Genomic DNA, 22797 nt, shown 5'->3' with positions numbered 1-22797 from the left:
CTGCCAACTGATTGTCTAAGAACCAAGCTAGAATAAAGGTTCCTCCACCAAGGAGTTGGAGGCAGCAGATCCTGCCCCTTGGTAATGAATACACAACAGTAGGGAAATGAACGGTACAGATCAAAGCTGCTCCCTGTGTGTAATATTTCAGAAGCAGATACCTTCAGACCACTCAGGTAGAGGGCAAGGGCTCACAGGCTAACATCATGTATTGGAGTACCAGGGAGCAGGCCACACAAGAATGGTTGGATGATTTATTTGCCAAATGGAAAAGCGAGGTCCAAAACAACTTCCATCTCCTAACCACACAGCAGTTGGACGCATGTTACACATGCTACAAAAGCACTTGAGTCAGCCTAGTCCTGATGCTCAGAGTCTAGGGGTATGGCTACACTTAGAGCTGCACAGCACTGCCGCGGCAGCGCTTTGAAGTGTGAGGGTGGTCGAACTCTCCCAGCGCTGCACGTACTCCACCTCCCCGTGGGGATTAGTTTCTAGCGGTGGGAGCCAGGCTCCCAGGGCTGGGGCACTGTTTACACTGGCGCTTTGCAGCGCTATACCTTGCTGCGCTCAGGGGGGTGTGTTTTCACACCCCCGAGTGAGAAAGTTGCAGTGCTGTAAAGTGCCAGTGTAGCCAAGCCCAAGGTCTGATTCCACTGATATCAGCCAGCTTCTCTACCATGGCCTGACAACTCTTCTAAGCCACATTAGACCTAGCGACAGAAACCACCTCCCATCCAGGCCTGGAGGAAGCGCTCAGGCCCCTGGGGAGTCCTCTCAGCCTGAGGGCAAGTCTTCACTACCAACATTAAAACACTGTGGCGGCAGTGGGCTCTCCCAGTGCTGTAAAAAACCCACCCTGAGGGGAGTAGCTGCCAGTGCTGGTGCACTGTCTACACTGCCACTTTCCAGCGCTGACACTTGCAGCACTCGGGAGCCGGGGGTCACACCCAAGCAAGAAAGTTGCAGCGCTGTAAGGTGACAGTGTAGACAGGGCCTGATGCAGAACTGCTTCTGCGACACCGAAGGACCCGCTGCCGCCGAAGCCCCCGAGCATCCACCCGCCGCCGGGTGGGTAAAAATAAAATAAAATGAAAGACTCCTAAGGCGCGGGGAACTCTTAGACCCCGGGCCCGATGCCGGGGATTCCCCTTAAAGCCAGTCCTGCCTGCAGCGGGGGGGGTGCTCGGGACACCCCCCCGCCCTCTGCCGGCCCCGGGCCCGGCGATCACGCGGACCCAGTGTTTTCCCAGCTGGCAGCAAGCCGGGCCTGCCCCTCCCCCGCACAGAGGCCGGGACGCCCCGGGGTAACCGCACGGGTTCAACCCGGGCCACGTGCTCCAGCACCTCCAGCTCCCCGCCCCGCGCGGTAACCCAGCTACGTTAGGCAGAGGAGCGGCCCCGCGCGTTCTCCAGGAGGCGGGATCAGCAGGGAGGCTGCACCAATCACGCTCCGAAAGGAAGGAGCAATGACACTGGCCGAAGAAAGGCCCGGCCGCGGGGATTAGTACAGCCAATGGGTGTGCGCGTTACATGAGCTGCCGTCTCTGCGGCCAATAGATGTTAGCGGGCTCTGTGTGAGGAGAGAAGCACCCACTAATTGAGCGCGTACTATGAGGGGCAGGCGCCGTCACCAACGGATGTATCAGTGACCGCGTGGGAGGATCTTTAGAAGCCAATGGGCTTGCACGTTGCGTGACGGGCAAGCTCCGCAGCCAGTGAATACGCTAGGGGGCGGTGCGTACGGGGTGGCTAGCCGGTGCGGGCCGCCATTGTGGTCAGTTCGATCGGTATCGGGAGCGGAGAGCGGAGCCTAGCGAGCCCGGAGCAGGGAGCAGCCCCCCCCCCCCCGGCCGGCCCCAGTCACCATCACACCGCGGGAGGCGGCGCAACAGCCAGTCACCACCACCGTCCGCACCGAACAGCCGCCGCCATGAGCAGCGAGGCCGAGACCCAGCCGCCCGCCGCCCCTCTCCCCGCGGCGGCCGCCACCGCCCCCGCCGAGTCCAAACCTAACGGCGGCACCGGCAACGGTGGCAGCGGCCTGGCCTCGGCGGCGCCCCCCGCCGGCGGGGACAAGAAGGTCATCGGTGAGGGGGGGACGGGGAGGGGACTGAGGGCAGAAAGGGGAGGGGGCTGTGGGCGTCATCCCTCCTCCCCCGCAGGATGGTGCGAGACCCCTTTCTGGCGCGCGCGCAATGGCCGTTGGGCCCCGCGCGCGGCGGTGGATGGGGGCGGGGCTGGCGCGGAGAGACTCAAAATGTCCGCCACGCGGGGCCTTTGTGTGAGACCCACGTAGCCACGTGCCCTCGCGGGACCCCGCCGCGCCGCGCTCCGTGAGGCTGGGGGGCGGTGGGCGAAAGGTCTGACCGCTTGACCCACTGGCGTGGCGGGGGCGCTGGTGGGAGCCTGGCTCGGCTGCACGGAGGTGGGGGTGATGCGTCATGTAACTCACGTTGTTTTTTTTTTCTTCTTCCAGCAACGAAGGTTTTGGGAACGGTAAAATGGTTCAACGTAAGAAACGGCTACGGTTTCATCAACAGGTGAGGCGGGAGGTGCCATGTGCGTGCTGCCCGGGGGTGCAGGGGCGGGGTGGTGTTCCGAGAGCTGGGTGGGGATTGGGGGAATACTTATACAGACTCCCTGCATCTGTCATTCAGCTTCTGACCAGTCTTCATCTGACACATCTCTCCCTGGCTCTCAGATGAGTCCTTAAGAAGTTTCTCAAGTGGCTTAGTGCTGAGATGACTAGCCTGGGGAATGGACTGAAGATTGGGTTGGTGGGTTTGGTGGCTGCTGCAGAACTTCCTCAGGGGAGACATTTGACTGTTGAAGTACATTGTAGTCATGGCATTTTTCCACCCAACACTACTCACATTAGGTTTATTCTTTCAAATAATTCTTTTGTTTTACCCCAAACCAGATAAGAAATCCAGTCGTAGTAACTCCCCGTGTCCCTTCCTGCTTCCCGCCAGAACAGCAGGACTAAAACTGTGGGCTGTCATCATAGCCTCATCCTTTGGCATTTTGCCAGACACTTGTCTGCAAGTGTTGTCTTGGCTGACATTCTGGATATTTCCAAGCAAACACTGGACCCAAATGTGGTGGTAGTTTCAATAACATTTTCCACGGTTGCTGTAGGGAATAACATGTATGGTTGAAGTATGACCTGTTCACTGTCCCATGGAGCTTTTCACAGAAGTGGTAAATTGTTAATCCAGATGTCCCCTGTATTCTGTATTTCACTTTTATTCTATTGCAGTGTTTTCAATAAACTGGTTTTATTTAATAGGGATATTTATTCAGTGTTGGAGGTAGTTGATTTTCATAATGTAGTGATTCTTGTCTTTGATCCTTTGAGATGAGGTTTAAATGTGAAACAGTGCTGGTTCGTGTCATGTGTTAATACTACTTTGATTCTAAGCTATGTTTAAGCGTATAAAAGTGATAAACTTTAGTAACAATCTGGCATTAGATAATTGATATTTGCATTGGTATTTTCAAAAGTTATTTGACTGTAAGCATAGTAATTTATACGGAGCTTAGTTTCATTTTTATCAGTGCTAACTGGACTACAAAGAGCACACTGAGTAAAATGGTCTGGTCAATTTTATTTTTTAAACTCATTCAGTTTGCCGTTCTGTGCAAAGTTAGATAATTTTTAAATTAAATATCTGTTTAAAACCTGTTGCAGGGAACATCTAAGATAGCTAACATTGCAAGAAGCTGGAATTTTTTTCTCTATCTTGGAATTTCTTAACTTTGTGCATTTGACAGCACTTCATGTAAACTCCATTTTCACTGTTTGCTCTGTGTTGTCAGCTAGCAAGGGAGACTAACTAAGAAGTCCCTTGTAAAAATACCTCATTAGATTAAAAATTTGCATAAGGAGTTTTCTGAATGAATTTTAAAAAAGACCAACTATGTTTTCTAAAGTGTTCTCTGTCAGAAGATGAGCTATTTCCATGTTTTTTAAAATAGACTAATTTCAAGTATTTCTTGCATCTTGGAATATTTTAATAAGAGCTATGTTTGTTAATACGTGAGATGGAATCTCTCGATGTGACTCAGCAGAGGTACTTAAATGCTAGTTGCATTTTAATAAGATGCAGAGTTCCTTTACAGCTCAATTCTGGAAGCCTTCTGCATGTAGGACTCTCATTGAAGTCAGTGGGTGTTTTGCAAAGAGAGCTTGCAAAAAGCCCTTAGAGTTATTCTCCTTGCCTCCATATTACCTAAATTATCTGGGAGTCTCAGAATACCTGAACACCCCCCCACACACACACACACCAGCACCACCACACACCCAAATAGGGTAATGTGAAATAATGCAATAAGCAACTATAATAGACAACAGTTAGTTTTATTGTATAAATAAGATGTTTATTTACTCTTCTTAGTGAACCAGAGCGCACACTTCTGCACCAATCCACTTCTTGACATCCCAACAGGTTATTGTTTCACTTTTCCTCCCAACACTCCCAATTGTTCTTGCACTTATGTAGGAACTAGTGTTGACAAAGCAAACTACTTTGAATTCCTTTTTTATCCAGGAGGGTGCAAGTGTAGGCTTTGATGTGTTCGTTCATAAAATTGGCTGGATTATGTAAAAGGTCTACTAGATTGTCTTTAATTGGTTTTGCACATGTATCATTTAAATGTCTGGACATTCCTGTAGTTTAAGTAAAACACACTTCTTATGTACAGCCTTTTAATTCTATGGCTGAATCTTAAACACCAGACCAGTGATTAGCTTTTTAAATTGTAAATGCTAGCAACTCTTGCATATGCATGGAAACAGTGGGTTATACATTCTACTTGTAGGAAAAAGCATTTACAACTACATTCATTAAAGAGAATTTCACTTAAAACACAAAGTGACTTCAGATTATACCAAAAAATAAGTTTAAAATTTGTAAAAGAAGATACTCATTTACTCATTTTGGGGGGAGGGATAGCTCAGTGGCTTGAGCTTTGGCTTGCTAAACCCAGGGTTGTGAGTTCAATCCTTGAGGGGGCCTTTTAGGGATCTGGGGCAAAAATCTTTCTGGGGATTGGTCCTGCTCTGGGCAGGGGGTTGGACTAGATGACCTCCTGAGGTCCCTTCCAACCCTGAGATTCTATGATCTCATTGCCAGATAATACCACTTGAGGCAATTATTTTAGGAGTTAAAGTATTAATGTTTATATGGATAATGAGCACATTTTGAATTACATTAGGATTTGTAAAAGGAACTTTTATAAAGGATATAAATCTTATCCTTCAGGGTGAGCAACCTCAAAGCAGTGAGGTAGGAAGAAATTTTCCCAAAGGGGATATCATATTCGTAACTCTCAGCTACCTAATTTCTTGTGGCTTCCTGTGAAGCATTTGGTACTAGCCACTGACAAGATATTGTATTAGATGGTCTGAGGAGTGTCAATCTAGAGTAGCTTACTGCACTTTGAATTTTAAGAATTTGTTTTAAATGATGATTGTGGTCCTATTTGACCCTAAGTCAGTTAGCTTTCAGTTCACTGCAGCTTTCCTTTAAGGTGACTGGGGGAGTTCTAGATCATCTCAAGCCAAATAAGCAGCTGTTACATATTTCAAAGCCAGCTGAGGGTGTTAATCTTGCCAGAAGTAGGCATGAATGATTTTGGCAGGTAAATATGATGATTCAGCACCCTGATCCTGGAGCAATGCTTTGAGAAGCCTGTCATCCCAGCAACTGGGAAGAGATGAGGTTCTGGGATGTCTAGAAGGATCTTGTCCTGGTACCTTGCTCGAAGGTTTCATCTTTCATATCTTTTGGCCAATAGGTATCTTATTAACTTGAGGCATCACTAACTGTTGGTAAGGTGAAAATGCTTGTGCTCTTCTCCTGTCTAATGGTTCCTGAAGGCTGTGGTGTGGTGTTACTTTCAGTTTCTCTGCCTACCGAGACAGTAAAGAGGTTTACAATGCAGTGCTCTTAGATGTTCTCAGTTTGTGTTCCTGCTCCACTGACCCCTGAAGCACACAGCACTCCCAAGGAATAGCAGCATGAAACTCTCATATTTGTCCCCAGAGTATGTTTTTCTCACAGTTGCCATATAATGAAAGTGGTTCTGTGCCCACACATGTCAGTATGATATTGGAGATCAGTGTGATGTAAATTATGAACAGGAGTGGTCACTAAACTTTATTAGATGCTCTAAAAATACTGATTATTTCATATTACAGTGCTTAAGGGGTCACAGCTGAGATTGCTCACCTCAGGTCAGGATTGTTGCAGTCATAGGCGCAGACTCCAGGGCTGGAGCACCTACAGACAAAAATTAGTGGGTGCTGAGCGTGCATCAGCAGCCAGCTACCCCCGTGCCTCCTGCCCATTGCAATCAGCTGTTCAGTAGTGTGCTGGAGGCATTGGGAGGGAGGGGGAGAAGCAGGAATGGGGTGTGCTCAGGGTGGGAAGAGATGAGGTGGTGGTGGGGCCTGGGGAAGAACAGGGGTTGAACCCCCCTGGGGCTGCCAGTAGGGTGACCAGACAGTAAATGTGAAAAATCGGGATAGGGGTAATAGAAGCCTAAATAAAAAAGACCCAAAAATTGGGACTGGCCCTATAAAATCTGGATATCTGGTCACCCTAGAAGCTGATGCCTGTGATAGCAGTGATGTAGACCTGCTAGCTTATAAAAAGAATGGCTTCACCCCAACAGATTAGGGATCATTCAGTTCCCTGTTTTAAGCTTCCTTGTTAGAAATCCAGTCCAGATACGTGAAGCAGGAAATGAAGAGACAGCAGTGATGTTACAGCTTGCAGTTTATAGCCTAGCCCAGGTGCATGGAAAGTTGCTAGCCCAATATGAAGTCCAGAGTCACATGAGCATGAAAAGTTACTGGTAAAAGATGGAGTCTTAAGTCACATGTCCTTACATGGTTTGCTTAATTTCAGGGGACAGTCATTGGAAATGAAAGGGCTAGCAACACATAATGGACTAGCCCTGATGTAAATTTATTGGCTGGGATGGGGGTGTAACCCAGGAACGGGCGGGAAGGATAGCTCAGTGGTTTGAGCATTGGCCTGCTAAACCCAGGGTTGTGAGTTCAATCCTTGAGGGTGCCATTTGGGGACTGGTCCTGCTTTGAGCAGGGGGTTGGACTAGGTGATCTCCTGAGGTCCCTTCCAACCCTAATATTCTATGATGCGTTTGGTAGAAACACATAGCCAGTATTCATAACTTCAGCTTCAAAGATGATACATGCATATAAACAGAATTATCAAAATGACCAAATCATAATTTTTTTCTGTTGATATCTGACATGGCATACTATGTATTAGACAATGCAATTGCACAATAATGGTGATACATTAGTGATGATGTACACCTGGTTATCATTCCTTCCATCACATTTCAGTTTTCAGTTCTAGATGAAGTCATGTGAGTTGTATTAAAACTACTCCCTCCTTGTAGTGACTGTCTATCTTGATTGCAGAATGGACATTGAACTGACTTTATTTGCTGCTGTATTGCGGTGCATGTTCAGCTCTAACTTTCATTACAGCATCTGAAGTGACTCCTTCCTACTGAATATTGGTTTGGGTTTTTGCAGATGTATTCACTTGGTTGTCCAGATCAAATCTTTTAGTGTCTTCCCATATTTCTGACCTCTTTAGATTCCTTTGAGTAGTGTTTGGAACTCCTTCCCACTTAACTGCAAATTTGACATGCTTCATCTGACGGGAAGCACACTTATGTCTAGGGAAGAGCTTTGATTAGTGCTATCATTCACTGTCCATAGAGACTAATGAAATAAAGAGGGAGTGGGGTGGCAAATGCAAGACTAAATAAAATTGAATAGGTAGTGTGCCTTTCCTACATTGATGCTACCTTGTCTATCCATTTGCTGCCATACAAATGGATTATGCTGTCTTCGTGCAACCCTTGTGTACTGAATGTTTTCACTGATTTTATCCACAAGGCCACTAGCCTCTACATTCAGGTTCCCCTGAAAGACCCACCATTGACATAACTTGTGAGAGAACTAGCTGGCAGTGAAAATTGTGAGTAATTGGGAATAGCAGATACATTCTATTTTATTTAAAAAACAGTAACTACTCTTTTTCTGAGGATTGTGAGCTTGCTAGGGAAAGCACTGTGATCTTTGCTTGGAAAGTATCTAGACAGTGGGGTTCTACCAGAAATTATTGATTTTAACCATTACCATGCTAAAATTCCCTCCAGTTCTCCTCCCCATATCTCCTTTGGACCTGAGTGGGAGTGGGGAGAGAAATAGTATCTGTTAGGAAATTTAGGGCACCAAATTGCCCCAAATTTCATGGTGCCCTACACAGCTGTGTGGTGCTCCAGTGGCCAGCCCGATCCCCCGGCAGGCTGAGCTGGCCAGGAAAACTGCCCCTGCCCCACCTCTTTCCCAAAGCCTCCACCTCTGCTTCACCCTAGCCCCATCCCCACTCCATGTAGCTCCGTCCTGGGGACTGCAGCAGGGCTCAAGCCTGACCCCGCACTCACTGAGCGGGGGGGAAGTGGAGTGGGAGTGCCTTGGTTTAACATGTTAGTGTAGCCTCACATTCTACAAGGCAGCAGAAATGGAGGGAGGAGACACAATTGACACATGGCAGTGGCTGCAAACAGTTCCCTGTGGGAACTGAATGTGATGATGAACCCACACTATCCTACTGGAGCGCACCAGTCTCTCCACTTTCCAAAATGCCAGGGGTGCATGTGTGTGAGACACACACGCACACCTGGTATCAGAGGGGTAACTCTGTTAGTCTGTATCCACCAAAACAACGAGGAGTCCAGTGGCACCTTAAAGACTAACAGATTTATTTGAGCATAAGCTTTCATGGGTAAAAAAACCTACTTCTTCATATGCATGGAGTCACACTGTGAGAGAGAGAGAGAGACTATGTGTCAGAGAGACACACACATCCCTTTAAGTAAGCTGACTCCACTCTTAGTATGCTGCCTTTTTAAGTAGATCACCAAGTTGAGACAGCAGTTGCTGCCAGCAAGCTCCCTCCATCCTGAGCCCTGTTGCATTCCCCACTGATCTGTGGAGATGGGGTACAGGAGTTGGGGGAGAGGGGACATCCTGACATCAGCTCCACTCTTCTCCCCTGCACAGCAAGCAGGAGGCTCCTGGGAGCAGCTCCAAGCCAGAGGGCAGGAGCAGCACACCTGAATTGCCTGGCAATTGATAGCTGATGAGGGAGGGGCTGCCGACTCACCCTGGTTCGCAGCCCCCACCAGCTCGCTCCAGTGGGCTGCTCTTCCTGCAAGCAGTGGGCAAAGCTGGTGGCTGCCAAATAACGTTATAAGGGAGCATGGTGCAACTCTAAACAAACATGTTCTCTAATAGATCAGCGACATAACATTAATTGGCACAATGTTAAGTGAGGAGTTACTGTGCTGATGCTGATAGCCATTGTTGTCCTTGTCAGTACCTCAAAGTTAGCATTTGGCCTCTAGCCAAACCTTAGTGAGTCTAGAAAATGTGCTGGTTTTGTTTACACACCTTTTCTGAATCTGAATTTTGTGTGTTGCAGGAATGACACCAAGGAAGATGTATTTGTTCACCAGGTGAGTTACTTTTCTGCAGGTGGGAGTGCCGATACCTCTTTTTAGAACTAAAGCTTGTTATGCTGACTTGGTGAACTGTACTAGTTGAGCCTTAACCAAAGGGAGAGGGAGCATATTAGATGCTGTGTTCACTGAAGAAATCTTAATTCTCCATGGTCATCTGCCTTAACCTCATGGAATTTCATTATGTGGGTACCAAGTAGTACATTCATATACACCTCTACCCTGCTATAATGCAACCCAGTATAACACGGGTTTGCATGTAGTGCGGTAGCAGCGGGGCTCCGGCAGTGGTTTAAAGGATCCGGGGCTCTGGCTGCTGCGGGGAGCCCAGGGCCCTTTAAATCACTGTTGGAGCCCTGCCACTGCTGCAGCGGGGCTCCGCTGGCGATTTAAAGGGCCTGGGGCTCCCTGCAGCTGGAGCCCTGGGCTCTTTAAATTACCTCTGCAGCCCTGCCAATGCTACCTCAATATAACGGCATTTCACCTATAACGCAGTAGGGATTTTTGGCTCCCTGTGACTGCGTTATATCAAGGTAGAGATGTAGTTACTGTTGCCAAATCTCCATTGCAGTCCTATATTTTTCATGCCTGGGCAGTTTCATATTTTCATATTTTCCACTTCACTTGCACATAATGCAGTTTTCAAGTTTACAATTTCCCTTAATCTGTTAAGATATTTTTGAAGAATTTGCAAAAGGATAAAGGAGAACTAGCCAAAAAAAAAAAAAATTTAAAATCCAAGTACACCTCTACTCCGATATAATGCGACCTGATATAACCTAAATTCGGCTATAACATGATAAAGCAGTGCTCGGGGTGGGGGCTGTGCACTTAGGCGGATCAAAGCAAGTTCGATATAACATGGCTTCACCTATAATGCAGTAAGATTTTTTGGCTCCCGAGGACAGCATTATATCAGGGTAGAGGTGTAAATGTTTGACTGTCCTTCATGGGGGGCGCAGTAAAATTCTGTCATTGGTTAGAAACTATAAGAATACATGGAAAATTCACAGCATGGAAAGAAGTAAATAATGGGTGCAATAGGAATAAAACACCCCATGAAATTCAGCTATCTTATTTAAGTTGTGGAACTTGCTGCTGCAAGGTGTTCGTGAAAGTTTAGTGGAGTTTAAAGATTGCTTGAATGAGTGCCTGCACTTATATTTGACTAGATCTTTGAGATATGAACTTTAATCCCTCAAAGCATAAAGCAATTCACACCTGTTTAAGTATTAAATAATGACCCAAAGAGCAGGCTATTCCCTAATGAACAAGTATGGGAGTTTTACACCTTCCTCTGAATATGGTACTGGGCAGTCAGTACAACCTGTAAAAAAAGGGCAGGTGGTCTGATGCATTATGGTAACTCCCATGTTCTACGTGCGCAAGAGGACAGAATCGTGAAGATTCATCTGTACTATTTTATATTTCCTGATTTAAACGCATACGTTATTTAAAATTCAAATTGTATTAAAGGAGCCATGGCAATCTGAAAATCATACTTCTGGCTAAAAATCTTGAACTTAGGAAAGTTAAAACACCTATAAGTACTACAACTGAAAAGTTACAACATTTCAGTTAACTTTGTGCAACTTACAAAACTAATTTTGTGTGGCCAGTTACCCAGGAATAAACTAAGTTTACTGACTCTTGTAAATATTTAAAGGGAGCAGAATACCCTTTCTGTTTTTAAGTAATTTCAGAAAATGTATTGTTACATAAAAGGACATTTATATTTTTTTTTTAGGTTAACTAGTAAGTTTTGGTCAGTAATTGAGTGTGTCCTGAAATCTTCTAAAAAGTGTGAAATATGACTGATCATCAAGAAAATAATAAAGCTTGGCTAGAAAATGAGTAAATTAATTGGAAAATAAATTTTAACTAAGTTTCAGTCTCTAAATTACTTCTAAGATTGTAAAGTGAGATACTGATGAAACACTATATGAGAGCTAGTTATTAGGTGTTTTTTAAAAATATGTAATTTGATGGTGTTCTTTTAATATAGGCAGTGAGTACATGGTAAATAGTAATCAGTTTAGATCCAATCTGAAATAAATATAAAATCTGTGACTTTATAAAGCAAATCTCTAATTTGATAGGCATTTGAGGAAGATACAAACTCTCTCCCGTCCTGTTACCAATTTGGGTTCTTTTCAGACATCAGTTATGCAGAGCAACTAGGGGAGCAGGTTTTCCTGGTGCCATCTTAACACAGAACACTAGATCCGTAGACAGAAAATTTGCAAACATTTTGTTAGAGTGGATTTCATTCCCTCTGAGGCATGAAAATGCTGGGAAGCTGTCAGCAGTATTTCACTTTTGTGAAGTTCTCATGCTTGTGTGCTACTTCTGAGCTCAAAAAGTGTTTGGTAAAGAAAATGTAGTTTTGTGAGGGATTAGTGTGTACTGAGTATTTACAGGATTTATTAAAAAATCTCTTTTGTTGACTCCAGAAAACATGGGACTTTTCAGTATGTAGTTGCATAGTCTGTTAAAAGCTGTAGGATTGTTTCTGTAGTGTTGCAAGTTTAGACAGCCTAATCTTAATTTTAAAATATACTCAGAAATACAGGATTGAACACTTTTTTGATCAGGGTGTAAACTAAGCTTTTTAAACAGCCTTGCAATGTTGTGGCTACAACTGACTTGAGGGAAGCAGTGCCTCAGCTTCAGGCTGTGTTCAAGTTTGAACTGAAATGAGATCAGGCAATTAAGATTTCCTCAACTGTAATTTGTACCATTGCGTGTAGTACTTGCCATGTGATTTTACATTGGCTTATGCTGTTTAGTTTTAGATATCAGTATCTAGACTATATAGTAGTATAAACACTGCTGTGGAAATGTCAGTGTCTCTTGCAAATTCTCAGCTGTTTTAGAGGTTTCTAAAGGTTTTAGAATTTATAATCCAATAACTATTTTCAAACTGAAGGGCACTTAAATTGCTACACAGATACCCAGATGAGTGACCTGACTTTAAAAGTGATGATTTGTCATAGTTTCAGTGACTTCAATGGGAGTTTCATGTGTTCAGTACTTCTTGGAAAAAAGGCCACTGATCTGGATGTGCTTTTTTAAGTAGTCTTAGCTTTGCGGGAAATAATAGTGTGATGGAATCCTGAATACAAAAATTCTGGGGTAAAGTTTTTTCTTTTGTATAGATCATTGAGTCTTTTTTAAAATATTCCTGACAGTGATTTGGTTTATCAGTTTGATTGCCTTATCTCATTTTTTTAAATTCTTCAAGGCATGGCAGTTAAGTGGAGTAAAGCTTGCTGACAAGCATGCTCCTTGTTTTGACAGTACTGGACATGAGCAGGCTATTTGCTATACTAATGCTGCATGCCCTGTTATATTGTCAGACTTATGGGAACCATCATAGGCTAGTATCAGTGGCTTTTGACACTTATCTGGTAGGTCTGCCTTCAAGTAATTTAAATACTTGTAGCATTATTTTAAGATGTATTCGAATGTTGTCACTGAAGTTGAAATTACATGTTACTGTAAGCAGTCTTGGGCTAGCACTTTTTGTTAAACGTTTTCCCCTATGAAATCTAGCATATTTCTGTTGAAACTAAGTTAGTTTACAAGCTGATGTTGCTGAATTTCTAGTTCAGGGAAGCACATTCTCCCAAGGAAAACTGAATGATCATGTACATCCAAAATCTAGGAAATCTCTTCACACATCCTTGCAATCTCTGCATGCTGTGCCTCTAAAGCTAATTCTGGAATGTTGTGTTACTAGACTGCCATAAAGAAGAATAACCCCAGGAAGTACCTTCGCAGTGTAGGTGATGGAGAGACTGTGGAGTTTGACGTGGTGGAAGGTGAAAAGGTGAGCATATTCTCTAATGTTAAAACTCACAGAAAAATTGATTTGCAATTTGGGCTGATGTTTGGTGGCTCTGAGTAGATGGGTAATGGGACACGTCCAAGGAGGTTACTTTTTTTTCACGCTTTACAATACATCTGTGCTCAGTTAATCCTGATTTACTTACATTCTCACACCATAACTGACTGACAACTTTTTTTCTCTTATGATCACTACTTAACACTGTCACACTGTTTTTAGGGTGCAGAGGCAGCTAATGTTACAGGTCCTGGTGGAGTTCCAGTACAAGGCAGTAAATACGCAGCAGACCGTAACCATTACAGACGGTATCCACGACGTAGGGGTCCTCCACGCAATTACCAGCAAAATTACCAGAACAGTGAGAGTGGGGAAAAGAACGAGGGATCAGATAGCATACCAGAAGGACAAGCCCAACAGCGCCGTCCTTACCGCAGGCGGCGGTACCCACCTTACTATATGCGTAGACCTTATGGGCGTCGACCACAATATTCCAACCCTCCTGTGCAGGGAGAGATAGTGGAGGTAATTTTTGTATAACGTTTGATACTGTACTATCTTACTTATAATGGAAGGGGGTGCAGAGTTTCAGCTACCTGTGTGTAGGATGTTGGGTTTGTTTCCTGTGTGTAAGGTTTAGCAATACAAGTGAGTTAAAGAGCAGAAATCTTGCTTACCAGCAGACTGTCAATTCAAAAATGCTATAATTGAAGTATGAATGTGAGTCAGTAATTTTTTCACATAGTTTTTTAATTATTTAAAGGTAATCACCTAAACTAGACTCCACATAAAATGCATCAGTTTGTGCGCCGGGACCTCTTTGGTGCTTACCAGATACTTTGCTCTTGCCTAACAAAGATTCAGTGTTCCAGACTGCCACTATGGCTAATTGGTTTGTCATTTAGTTCAGGAGTTCTCAACCTCTTTTTGTTTTTTCTGAGGCCCTCCCCAACCTGCTGTAAAAACTCCATGGCCCATCTGTGCCACAACAGCTTGGTTTCTGCATACGAAAGCCAGGGCTGGCATTAGGGGGTAGCAAGCAGGGCAATTGCCTGTGCCCCCCACAAAGCTAAGTTGCTTGGGCTTTGGCTTCAGCCCCGCATGGCAAGGCTCAGGGCACAAGGCTTCAGCCCCGTGCAGTGGGGCTTTGGCTTTCTGCATTGAGCCCCAATGAGTCTAATGCCTGGCCATGCTTGGAGGACCCCCCCGAAACCTGCTCATGACCCCCCCATGGGGCCCATGACCCCAGTTGAGAACCACTGATTTGGTTCGCTCTTGTAGCTGGCTGAGTCTTCTTGATGTACATTATTTCAGAGTGCTGACAACCAGGGTGCAGGAGAACAAGGCAGACAAGTCAGACAGAATATGTATCGGGGATACAGACCACGATTTCGCAGGTATGCTGCAGCTCCACTTGTTATGTTAGGAAATTTTGTGAATGTGCTGGAACACAGTGGTCAGATGCTGCATCCTTAAAGCATAGCTTGATTTTCAGGGGTCCTCCTCGTCAAAGACAGCCTAGGGAGGAAGGAAATGAGGAAGATAAAGAGAACCAAGGGGATGAGACCCAAGGTCAGCAGCCACCTCAACGTCGGTACCGTCGTAACTTCAACTACCGACGCAGACGCCCAGAGAACCCTAAACCACAAGATGGCAAAGAGACGAAGGCAGCCGAACCACCAGCTGAGAACACGTCTGCTCCCGAGGCTGAGCAGGGCGGGGCTGAGTAAATGCCGGCTTACCATCTCTACCATCATCCGGGTGGGTATTCTCCTTCTCTTTTGAGGATATTATACTATAATAGAGTTCCTTCAAAAGCTTTCTTTGACTTCTAACCTACTTCAGGTTTTAACTGTTATAGTATGCCTTTCTTGCAATTTGGATTTGGTGTGAATGCACATGTTAGGTAACATGACTTGTAACAGCTTGCAGGTTCAAGTTCTTTCAACAGTATAGCTATAAACTAGTTGGGGGACTTAGCTGCAGCAGGGTTCTGATTTCTAGATGGGACCTTAGCCATGTCCTGTACAAGGCTAGTCTTGGATATGTTCTGTGCATTAGCCTGGTGGCAGATATTTAGCTCTCATGTGTGCTATAAATAGCAATCATGTGGAGTGGTAGTAATTGTACTGTGAATGAGATCTTAGTCACACCTTACAACTATATGGAACAAATATTGAAATAACCAAACATCTACAAGTAAAAGCAGCATTGTTTGCTAATTCTTTAAAAGATGAACCCTATTCTTGTTTGACTTTTGGTAGAATTATGTAAGTAGTAGATGAATGGAACAGTGGGCTGATATTGTATTTTCGTTACTCAGCTGAAAAATTAACTCAAACTGGCTTGGGTCACTTTCAGATGGTCTGAAGACAGGTTGAAACATTTCCCACAAGGTCACAATAAACACAATGTAGTGACTTGAAGGAGATGTTCTAGTGGAGTTATTGCAGATGTGTTAGAATCAGTCATCTGGAGGGGAGAATAGCAGTACATTAAAACTTCTAGATAATACTAGATTGAGGAGTTGCTGAAATCAGCTAGGACTGAGGAATAACCCAGGATGCTAGCAATGATGAGCAACCAATTAGGCATGAGTCTGCAATATGGTATGCCAATAAAAAGCCAGTGTCGTGTTTGCATGTGCAGAGACACCGCATCAAAAAGCTGGGAGGCAACCAGTAGTGCTTGGTGTGGCTGCCCTTGTAATATTGCAGTCAGTTTTGGCCTTTGTTTTATCAGAGGAATGTTTTATTGACCATGGCAAAGTTTGTAAAAATGAAGATTGGAATATGGCCTTTATTTAGTAACTTATCTTTTAGCTATGATGGGAATAGGCTCATTTCTAGGACCATCACTATTCCTGCCCTTTCCTCACTCCCCAAACCTGCTTTTCTGTGTTTCTGTCTTTGTTCCTTGTCTTTGTATGTCCTCTGTTCTTTTTCATCTGTTTCCTCCACTGCACCAACCTTTAGTTTCCACCCCGCGGACTACCACTCACCATTCTGTGAAATAGTTAAGGTAGACACCCCTGCATTATCCCCTAATGTAATTTGCCCGTGCTCCCTCGGGAGCTGCGGCTGGGGGCCGGGGCGGAGCTGGGGGTGGAGCAGGGCTGGGTGGTGCTCGCTCCCTTCCTCCCAGAGGGTGGCCTGGGCCTCACTGCACCCTCCTCCCCCCCCGAATGTTCCCGTGTCCCCCTAGGGAGACAGGCCCCACAGTGTGGGGACCACTGATGTAGACACTAGTGTTGTCATTAGTCTTTAATATTAACACACCAAAGGGATTATTAGGGAATGCAGGAGTTTGCACCTGAGTTACTGTTTAAAGCCCTGTGATTCAGAAAGGCAAGACTGGGAGTTTGTTGTTCAGTTCATGCTTTCAAGGTTGTACTCCTAACCATGAGGGCTAGAGACTCTTTAAATGAAAGTTTAGATTCTGTTGAATTTGCGTGTCATAAAGGTCCAGTTTATTTGATTGGACACCTAGCAAAGAGCTTGCTAGTAGCTGATAGATGTGAATGCCTGTCATTCATCTCGGAAGGTGTTAATCTTAACACATCGCTTAAGTCAGATGGAAACTAGTTTCTCCTTAACATGGACAGTAGTGCTCATAAATTTCTTGTATACTGGGAGATCTTTGGGTGCTTAGACAACACTTGAAGAGATAGTGGAATCAGGTTCTTTATTTCATGCTTCTCCGCCAGAAAAATTCCTCGCTCCTGCCTTAAAGGGGAAAGAAGATGCAGTATTTAAATGTCTTCTGGACAGCAAAAGCCAAAACCACCAGGGGCCAGAAGCCTCAGACTCGCAAAACAGACAAAACTTTAGTCTTTCATCTAATCTATGTGAGAGCTGCAGCAAGCGGTGAATTTAAAACCGAACACTGCAGTAAAATCAATTTTGATACAATCCTTCTCAAATAACATTGTACTGAAAGTCTCTGGAAACAGAGGATGGGAAGGAAAAGTGCACTGACACATAGCTTGAGGTCAAATGCAGCATACGACCCAATAGATAAGTGGCTTCCTCACAAAAAATAAGCTGTTTTGATAACTGTAATAGGTACGCAGCAAGTAAAATGGTGGCACATAGTCAACTGAACTCCAGGTTTGAGTCACAATAATGGGGAAAATTTCTGAGCTAACACTGCATAGGAAAGATGGGAAATATGGCAAAAGACCACCGGGGTTTAACTAAAGCTCTAATATGATCTAAAAATAAGAGTCCTACAAAAAGTGGAAACTAGGTCAAATTACAAAGGATGGATATAAACTAATACCAGAAGTATGTAGGGACAAAATAAGAGAGGCCAAGGCACAAAACAAGATCAAACTAGCTAGAGACATAAAGGATAACAAGAAAACATTCTGCAAATACATTAGAAGCAAGAGAAAAGGCCAGGGTAGGCCTGTTATTGTCAGGCCCCGCCCCCCCAAACCAATTGAAGAACACAATGTGGAAATGATAGAGGTGCTTATTGACTTCTTTGACTCGGTTTTCACCAAGAAGGTTGGTGGTGATTGGATGTCTAACATAGTGAATGCCAGTGAAAATGAGGTAGGATCAGAGGCAAAAATAGGGAAAAAAACAAGTTGAAAATATTTAACTTGTCTAAGTAATTTTTAAAGTCACCAGGCCTGATGAAATGCATCGTAGAATACTCAAGGAGCTGACTGAAGCAATAGCTGAGCCATTAGCAATTATCTTTGAAAAGTCATGGAAGACAGGAGAGATTCCAGAAGATTGGAAAAGGACAAATATAGTGCCCATCTATAAAAAGGGAAATAAGGACAACCCAGGAAATTACAGACCAGTCAGCTTAGCTGCTATGCCTGGAAAGATAATGGAGCAAATAATTAAGCTATCAATTTGAAAACATCTAGAAGATAATAAGGTGATAAGTAACAGCATGGATTTGTCAAGAACAAATTGTGTCAAACCAACCTGATAGCTTTGTTTGACAGTAATAAGTCTTGTGGATGGGGGGAAGTGGTAGACATGGTATGACTTGACTTTGGTCAAGCTTTTAATACCGTCTTGCATGATCTTCTCTTTAACAAACTAGGGAAATGCAACCTAGGTGGAGCTACTATAAAGTGGGTGCATAACGGGTTGGAAAACCATTCACAGAGTATTATCAGTGGTTCACAGTCATGCTGGAAGGGTATAATGAATGGGGTCCTGCAGGGATCAGTTCTGGGTCTGGTTCTGTTCAATATCTTCATCAGTGATTTAGATAATGACTTAGAGAGTACACTTATAAAGTTTGCAGATGGTACCAAGCTGTGTGGGGTTGCAAGTGCTTTGGAGGACAGGATTATTATTCAAAATTATCTGGACAAACGAGAGAAATGGTCTGAAGTAAATAGGGTGAAATTCAATGAGGATAAATGCAAAGTACTCCATTTCGAAAGGAACAATCAGTTGCACTCATATAAAATGGGAAATGACTGCCTAGGAAGGAGTTCTGTGAAAAGGGATCTGGGGGTCATAGTGGACCACAAGCTAAATGAGTCAACAGTGTAACACTGTTGCAAAAAAGCGAACATTATTAGGAGTGTTTGTAAGCAAGACACGAGAAGTAAGTCTTCCGCTCTACTCCGCATTGATTAGGCCTCAAATGCAGTATTGTGTCCAGTTCTGGGTGCCACATTTCAGGAAAGATATGGATGAATTGGAGAAAGTCCAGAGAAGAGCAGCAAAAATGATTAAAGGTATAGAAAACATGACCTATGAGGGAAGATTGAAAAAAAAAATATTGAGTTTTAGTCTGGAAAAGAGAAGACTTAGGGACATAACAGTTTAAGTACATAAAAGGTTATTACAAGGAGGAGGGAGAAAAATTGTTCTTAACCACTGAGGATAGGACAAGAAGTAATGGGCTTAAATTACAGCAAGGGAGGTTTAGGTTGGACATTAGGAAAAACTTCCTTACTGTCAGAGTGGTTAAGCACTGGAATAAATTGCCTAGGGAGGTTGTGGAATCTCCATCGTTGGAGATTTTTAAGAGCCGGTTAGACACCTGTCAGGGATGGTCTAGATAATGCTCAGTTCTGCCATGAGTGCAGGGGACTGGACTTAGATTACTTCTCGAGGTCCCTTCTAGTCCTACGATTTGTGCACCTTAAGTGTTCCGGGAATCTGTGTTGAATTAATTTTGCGAATGATTTACCACCAGGAACACTTAAGCCTGCAATGCACATCTTTGACAATCTTTTTCCCTTTCCAGTTTAGTCATCAAAGAAGAAAAGAATATGAAATAAAGAGAAGAATATGAAATTCCAGCAATAAGAAATGAACAAAAGAATTGGAACTGAAGACCTTAAGTGCTTGCTTTTTGCTGTTGACCAGATAACTAGACTATCTGCATTATCTATGCAGCATGGGATTTTTATTATTTTTACCTAAAGAAGTCTCCTTTTGGGAACGACAAAAATGTTTTTTAAAGGCCTGTTTTTTCTCAACACACCTTTAAAGGTTTTTAAATTGTTTCATATCTGGTCAAGTTGAGATTTTTAAGAACCTCATTTTTAATTTGTATGAAATGTACACCTGATTTTTTCAAGTCAAACTGCAAGCATCTGTTAATAAAGGTCTTAAAGAATTGCCTTGTGTGTTTCTGTTTCAGCTCTGCTTTTCCTTTTACTGAAAGATTACAGATTGCACCTTAAATGTTAGTGTAAAGCAATATAACTGCTTCTTTTACAATACTTATAAGAGGACTTACTTGGTATTAGTGTTGTATTCATCCGCTGTCATTTTGGATTACTTGAAGGTCTTTATCAAAATTCATCTTGAGCGCTTGTGCTAGTCAGTCTATTCAAAAGCTCCCTCAACTCTTGCCCAATGAGCACATCTTTATATCCAAAGTCCATGTACTTAAGCATTCTGAAGCCAAACACATGACTGTTCTCCCTTCTATCCACCCTACCCCATCTCTTTTCTCCAGCTTTCCCATAAGTGAAGTTAACTGGGTTACCAGCATATGTTTCTGCACTGAGAAAGTTGCAGCAGCAAAATACTGATGGGCAAGGAACTGCTAAAGCTTCCTGCTTCTCTGGCAGGCACAATGGTGGGTGTGGGGCTTGAGCTGAGTTAACTAGAAAACACTTTTAAGTTTGTGGAGCTGCAGTTGAGGCCCAGGCTCTGACCTCATTCCAAAAGATACGGCTTGGTAACCAGTTTCAGTGAGTGGTGTATAGAGAGGAGGAAATAGAGTCAGTGTTGATAGCAGCAACATAAAAGGGGTAGGAGGGAAGCTGCTTTAGGCAAAACCAGAATTGTATTCCAGAATATAACAATTTGCATTGTTTCAGAATTTAATTTTCTGCTGTAGGACTTGGGTTCATTATAGCATGAAGTACATGGGGCCCTGATGATTGTATCCTATAGCCTACTATGCACAATGTGTCCATTTTGTTTGTTTTTCACCAAAAAGTTTAGTAGCAATTTGGACATCTAATTTAATGCAAGTGAAAATGGTAGAATCAGAGGCTAAAATAGGGAAAGAACAAATTAAAAATTACTTAGGCTTCATCTACACTAAAGAGTTTTGTTGATGCAAATTGAGTCAACGATCAAAAAGCAGTATAATTACATGGATTGTGCATGTTCACACTACGCTCCTGTTGCCAGTATGTGTCTAGGTGCTCTAGCATGGACAGCAAAGCAGTGTACTGTTGGTAGCTATATCACTGTGCTACTTGCCACCTTCTGAAGCTAGGAGTTGTGGGAAGGCAGAGTGTATCGCAGCGCATCGAGGTGGAGGGTTCAGTGTCCCAGGATGCAGTTCTTACTGTCTCAGCATTCTATGGGCTTTCAACTGCATTTCACAGCATTTTTCAGTGGCCTCTGTTTACTGTGTGCCCACCATCTCTGTCTGAAAGGATGGATGCTGTACTGCTCTCTACTGTTGTAGTTACTTTTATGAACACATCGTGGATGGGTCAGGCAGTATATCTTGAGTTCCAAATCTGAACAGGAATGAGTTGCCTTACCTGCTGTGTGCCATGGAAAGAAACACCAGTTTACTTTTGGTGTTCACGAAGTAGCAGAACATGGTGGACCCTCACTTTTGGGCTCGGGGAAACAACCACTGAGTGATGAGATTGTATCATTATGCAAATCTGGGATGAAGAGCAGTGGCTGCAGAACTTTTGGATGTGGAAAATCACCTTCCAGGAACTATGTGCGGAGCTTGCCCCAGCACTGTGGTGCAAGGACATCAAAATGAGAGATGCCCTCTCGGTGAAGAAGCAAGTGACCACCACTGTGCGAAAGCTGGCAACTCCAGACTGCTATCGATCAGTCACAAATCAGTTTAGAGTCGAAGTCGACTGTTGGGGCTGCATTAATGCAAGTGTGCAGGGACATTTATCTCATCGTACTACAAAGGACTGACTCTTGGCAATGTGTGTGAAATAGTGGTTGGCTTTGTGGCAATGAGCTTCCCTAACTGCGGAGGGGTGATAGATGGCATGCATGTTCCAGTTTTGGCCCTGGACCATCTTGTGACAGAGTACATCAACAGAAAAGGATGATATTTTGGAATTGCAGGTGCTTGTGAATCACAGTGGACATTTCACTCATATCAGCGTCGAGTGGTCTGGGAAGATGCATGAAGCACACATCTTTAAGAACACTGACCTGTACAGAAAGCTTCAAGCAGGGATTTTATTTTCAGAGTGGAAGATTCTAGTGGGGGATGTTAAAATGCCCATCATGATCTGAGGAGACCCATCGTATCCCTTACTCCCATGGGTCAATAAGCCCTACACAGGAAACCTGGACAGCAGCAAGAAGTGCTTCAACAATAGACTGAGCAGGTGCAGACTGACTATGAAATGTGCATTTGGCAGATTAAAAGTGTTTTGGCACTGCCTTTATGGCAGGTTAGACATAAATGAGGGAAACATACCTGTGGTCATAGTAGACTGCTGAATGTTCCATAATATTTGAGAAGCTAAGAGTGAAAAGTTTCCTCCATAGTGGAGTGCGGAGGCGATTGCCTGGCTGCTGAATTTGAGCAGCCAGATACCAGGGCTATTACAGGGGCACAATAGGGGCCTATTCAAATCAGGGAGGTTTTGAGGCAACATTTTAATAAGAACCAATAATATCTTTCTATACAGCACTCTGCTATGCTTCGTTAATTTTCCGCCTTACATGAAAATTGAAGTGGTTCCTGACCTGGGTTAGTAGTCAGCAAATGATCAAACTGCCACTATGTATTACTGCAAGCAGCAATCACCATGTGTAGGAGACAGATTGGTTGTCTTTTAGGGAGTTTTTTAACTAAATACCAATTAACAACACACACAAGTCTTACTGGGGAGGGAGATGAGAGTGCAGGGCAGCGTAGGCTCTCATAGCTGG

At 43.9% G+C, this 22797-nt stretch overlaps 1 protein-coding gene across 2 annotated transcripts; it reads left to right on the top strand.

Moving 5' to 3' along the window:
- Window positions 1-1777: 1777 nt before the first annotated feature.
- On the top strand, window positions 1778-20028 carry YBX1 (Y-box binding protein 1). 2 transcript variants are annotated; one of them, XM_050931259.1, is made up of 8 exons: window positions 1778-2090; window positions 2480-2543; window positions 9537-9570; window positions 13316-13405; window positions 13643-13945; window positions 14735-14817; window positions 14904-15181; window positions 19652-20028. In XM_050931259.1, the coding sequence occupies exons 1-7, from the start codon at window positions 1934-1936 to the stop codon at window positions 15148-15150; spliced, it is 978 nt and encodes a 325-aa protein (XP_050787216.1). In that variant the 5' UTR covers window positions 1778-1933; the 3' UTR covers window positions 15151-15181; window positions 19652-20028. The 2 variants fall into 2 exon arrangements, with proteins under 2 accessions (XP_050787216.1, XP_050787217.1); XM_050931260.1 differs by having other exon boundaries at window positions 1779-2090; window positions 14916-15181.
- Window positions 20029-22797: the final 2769 nt, after the last annotated feature.

The sequence above is a fragment of the Gopherus flavomarginatus genome, chromosome 21 (assembly GCF_025201925.1).
Source record: "Gopherus flavomarginatus isolate rGopFla2 chromosome 21, rGopFla2.mat.asm, whole genome shotgun sequence".
Lineage (NCBI taxonomy): Eukaryota > Metazoa > Chordata > Testudines > Testudinidae > Gopherus > Gopherus flavomarginatus.
This window is presented reverse-complemented; position numbering and strand designations above follow the sequence as displayed.

Bases quoted from the DNA above. Each gene is read 5' to 3' on its own strand.
- YBX1 (XM_050931259.1), top strand. From the start codon at position 1,934: ATGAGCAGCGAGGCCGAGACCCAGCCGCCCGCCGCCCCTCTCCCCGCG. The intron at 13,946-14,734 runs GTAATTTTTGTA...ACATTATTTCAG, and splicing joins TGCAGGGAGAGATAGTGGAG to AGTGCTGACAACCAGGGTGC. The intron at 14,818-14,903 runs GTATGCTGCAGC...CTTAAAGCATAG, and splicing joins TACAGACCACGATTTCGCAG to CTTGATTTTCAGGGGTCCTC.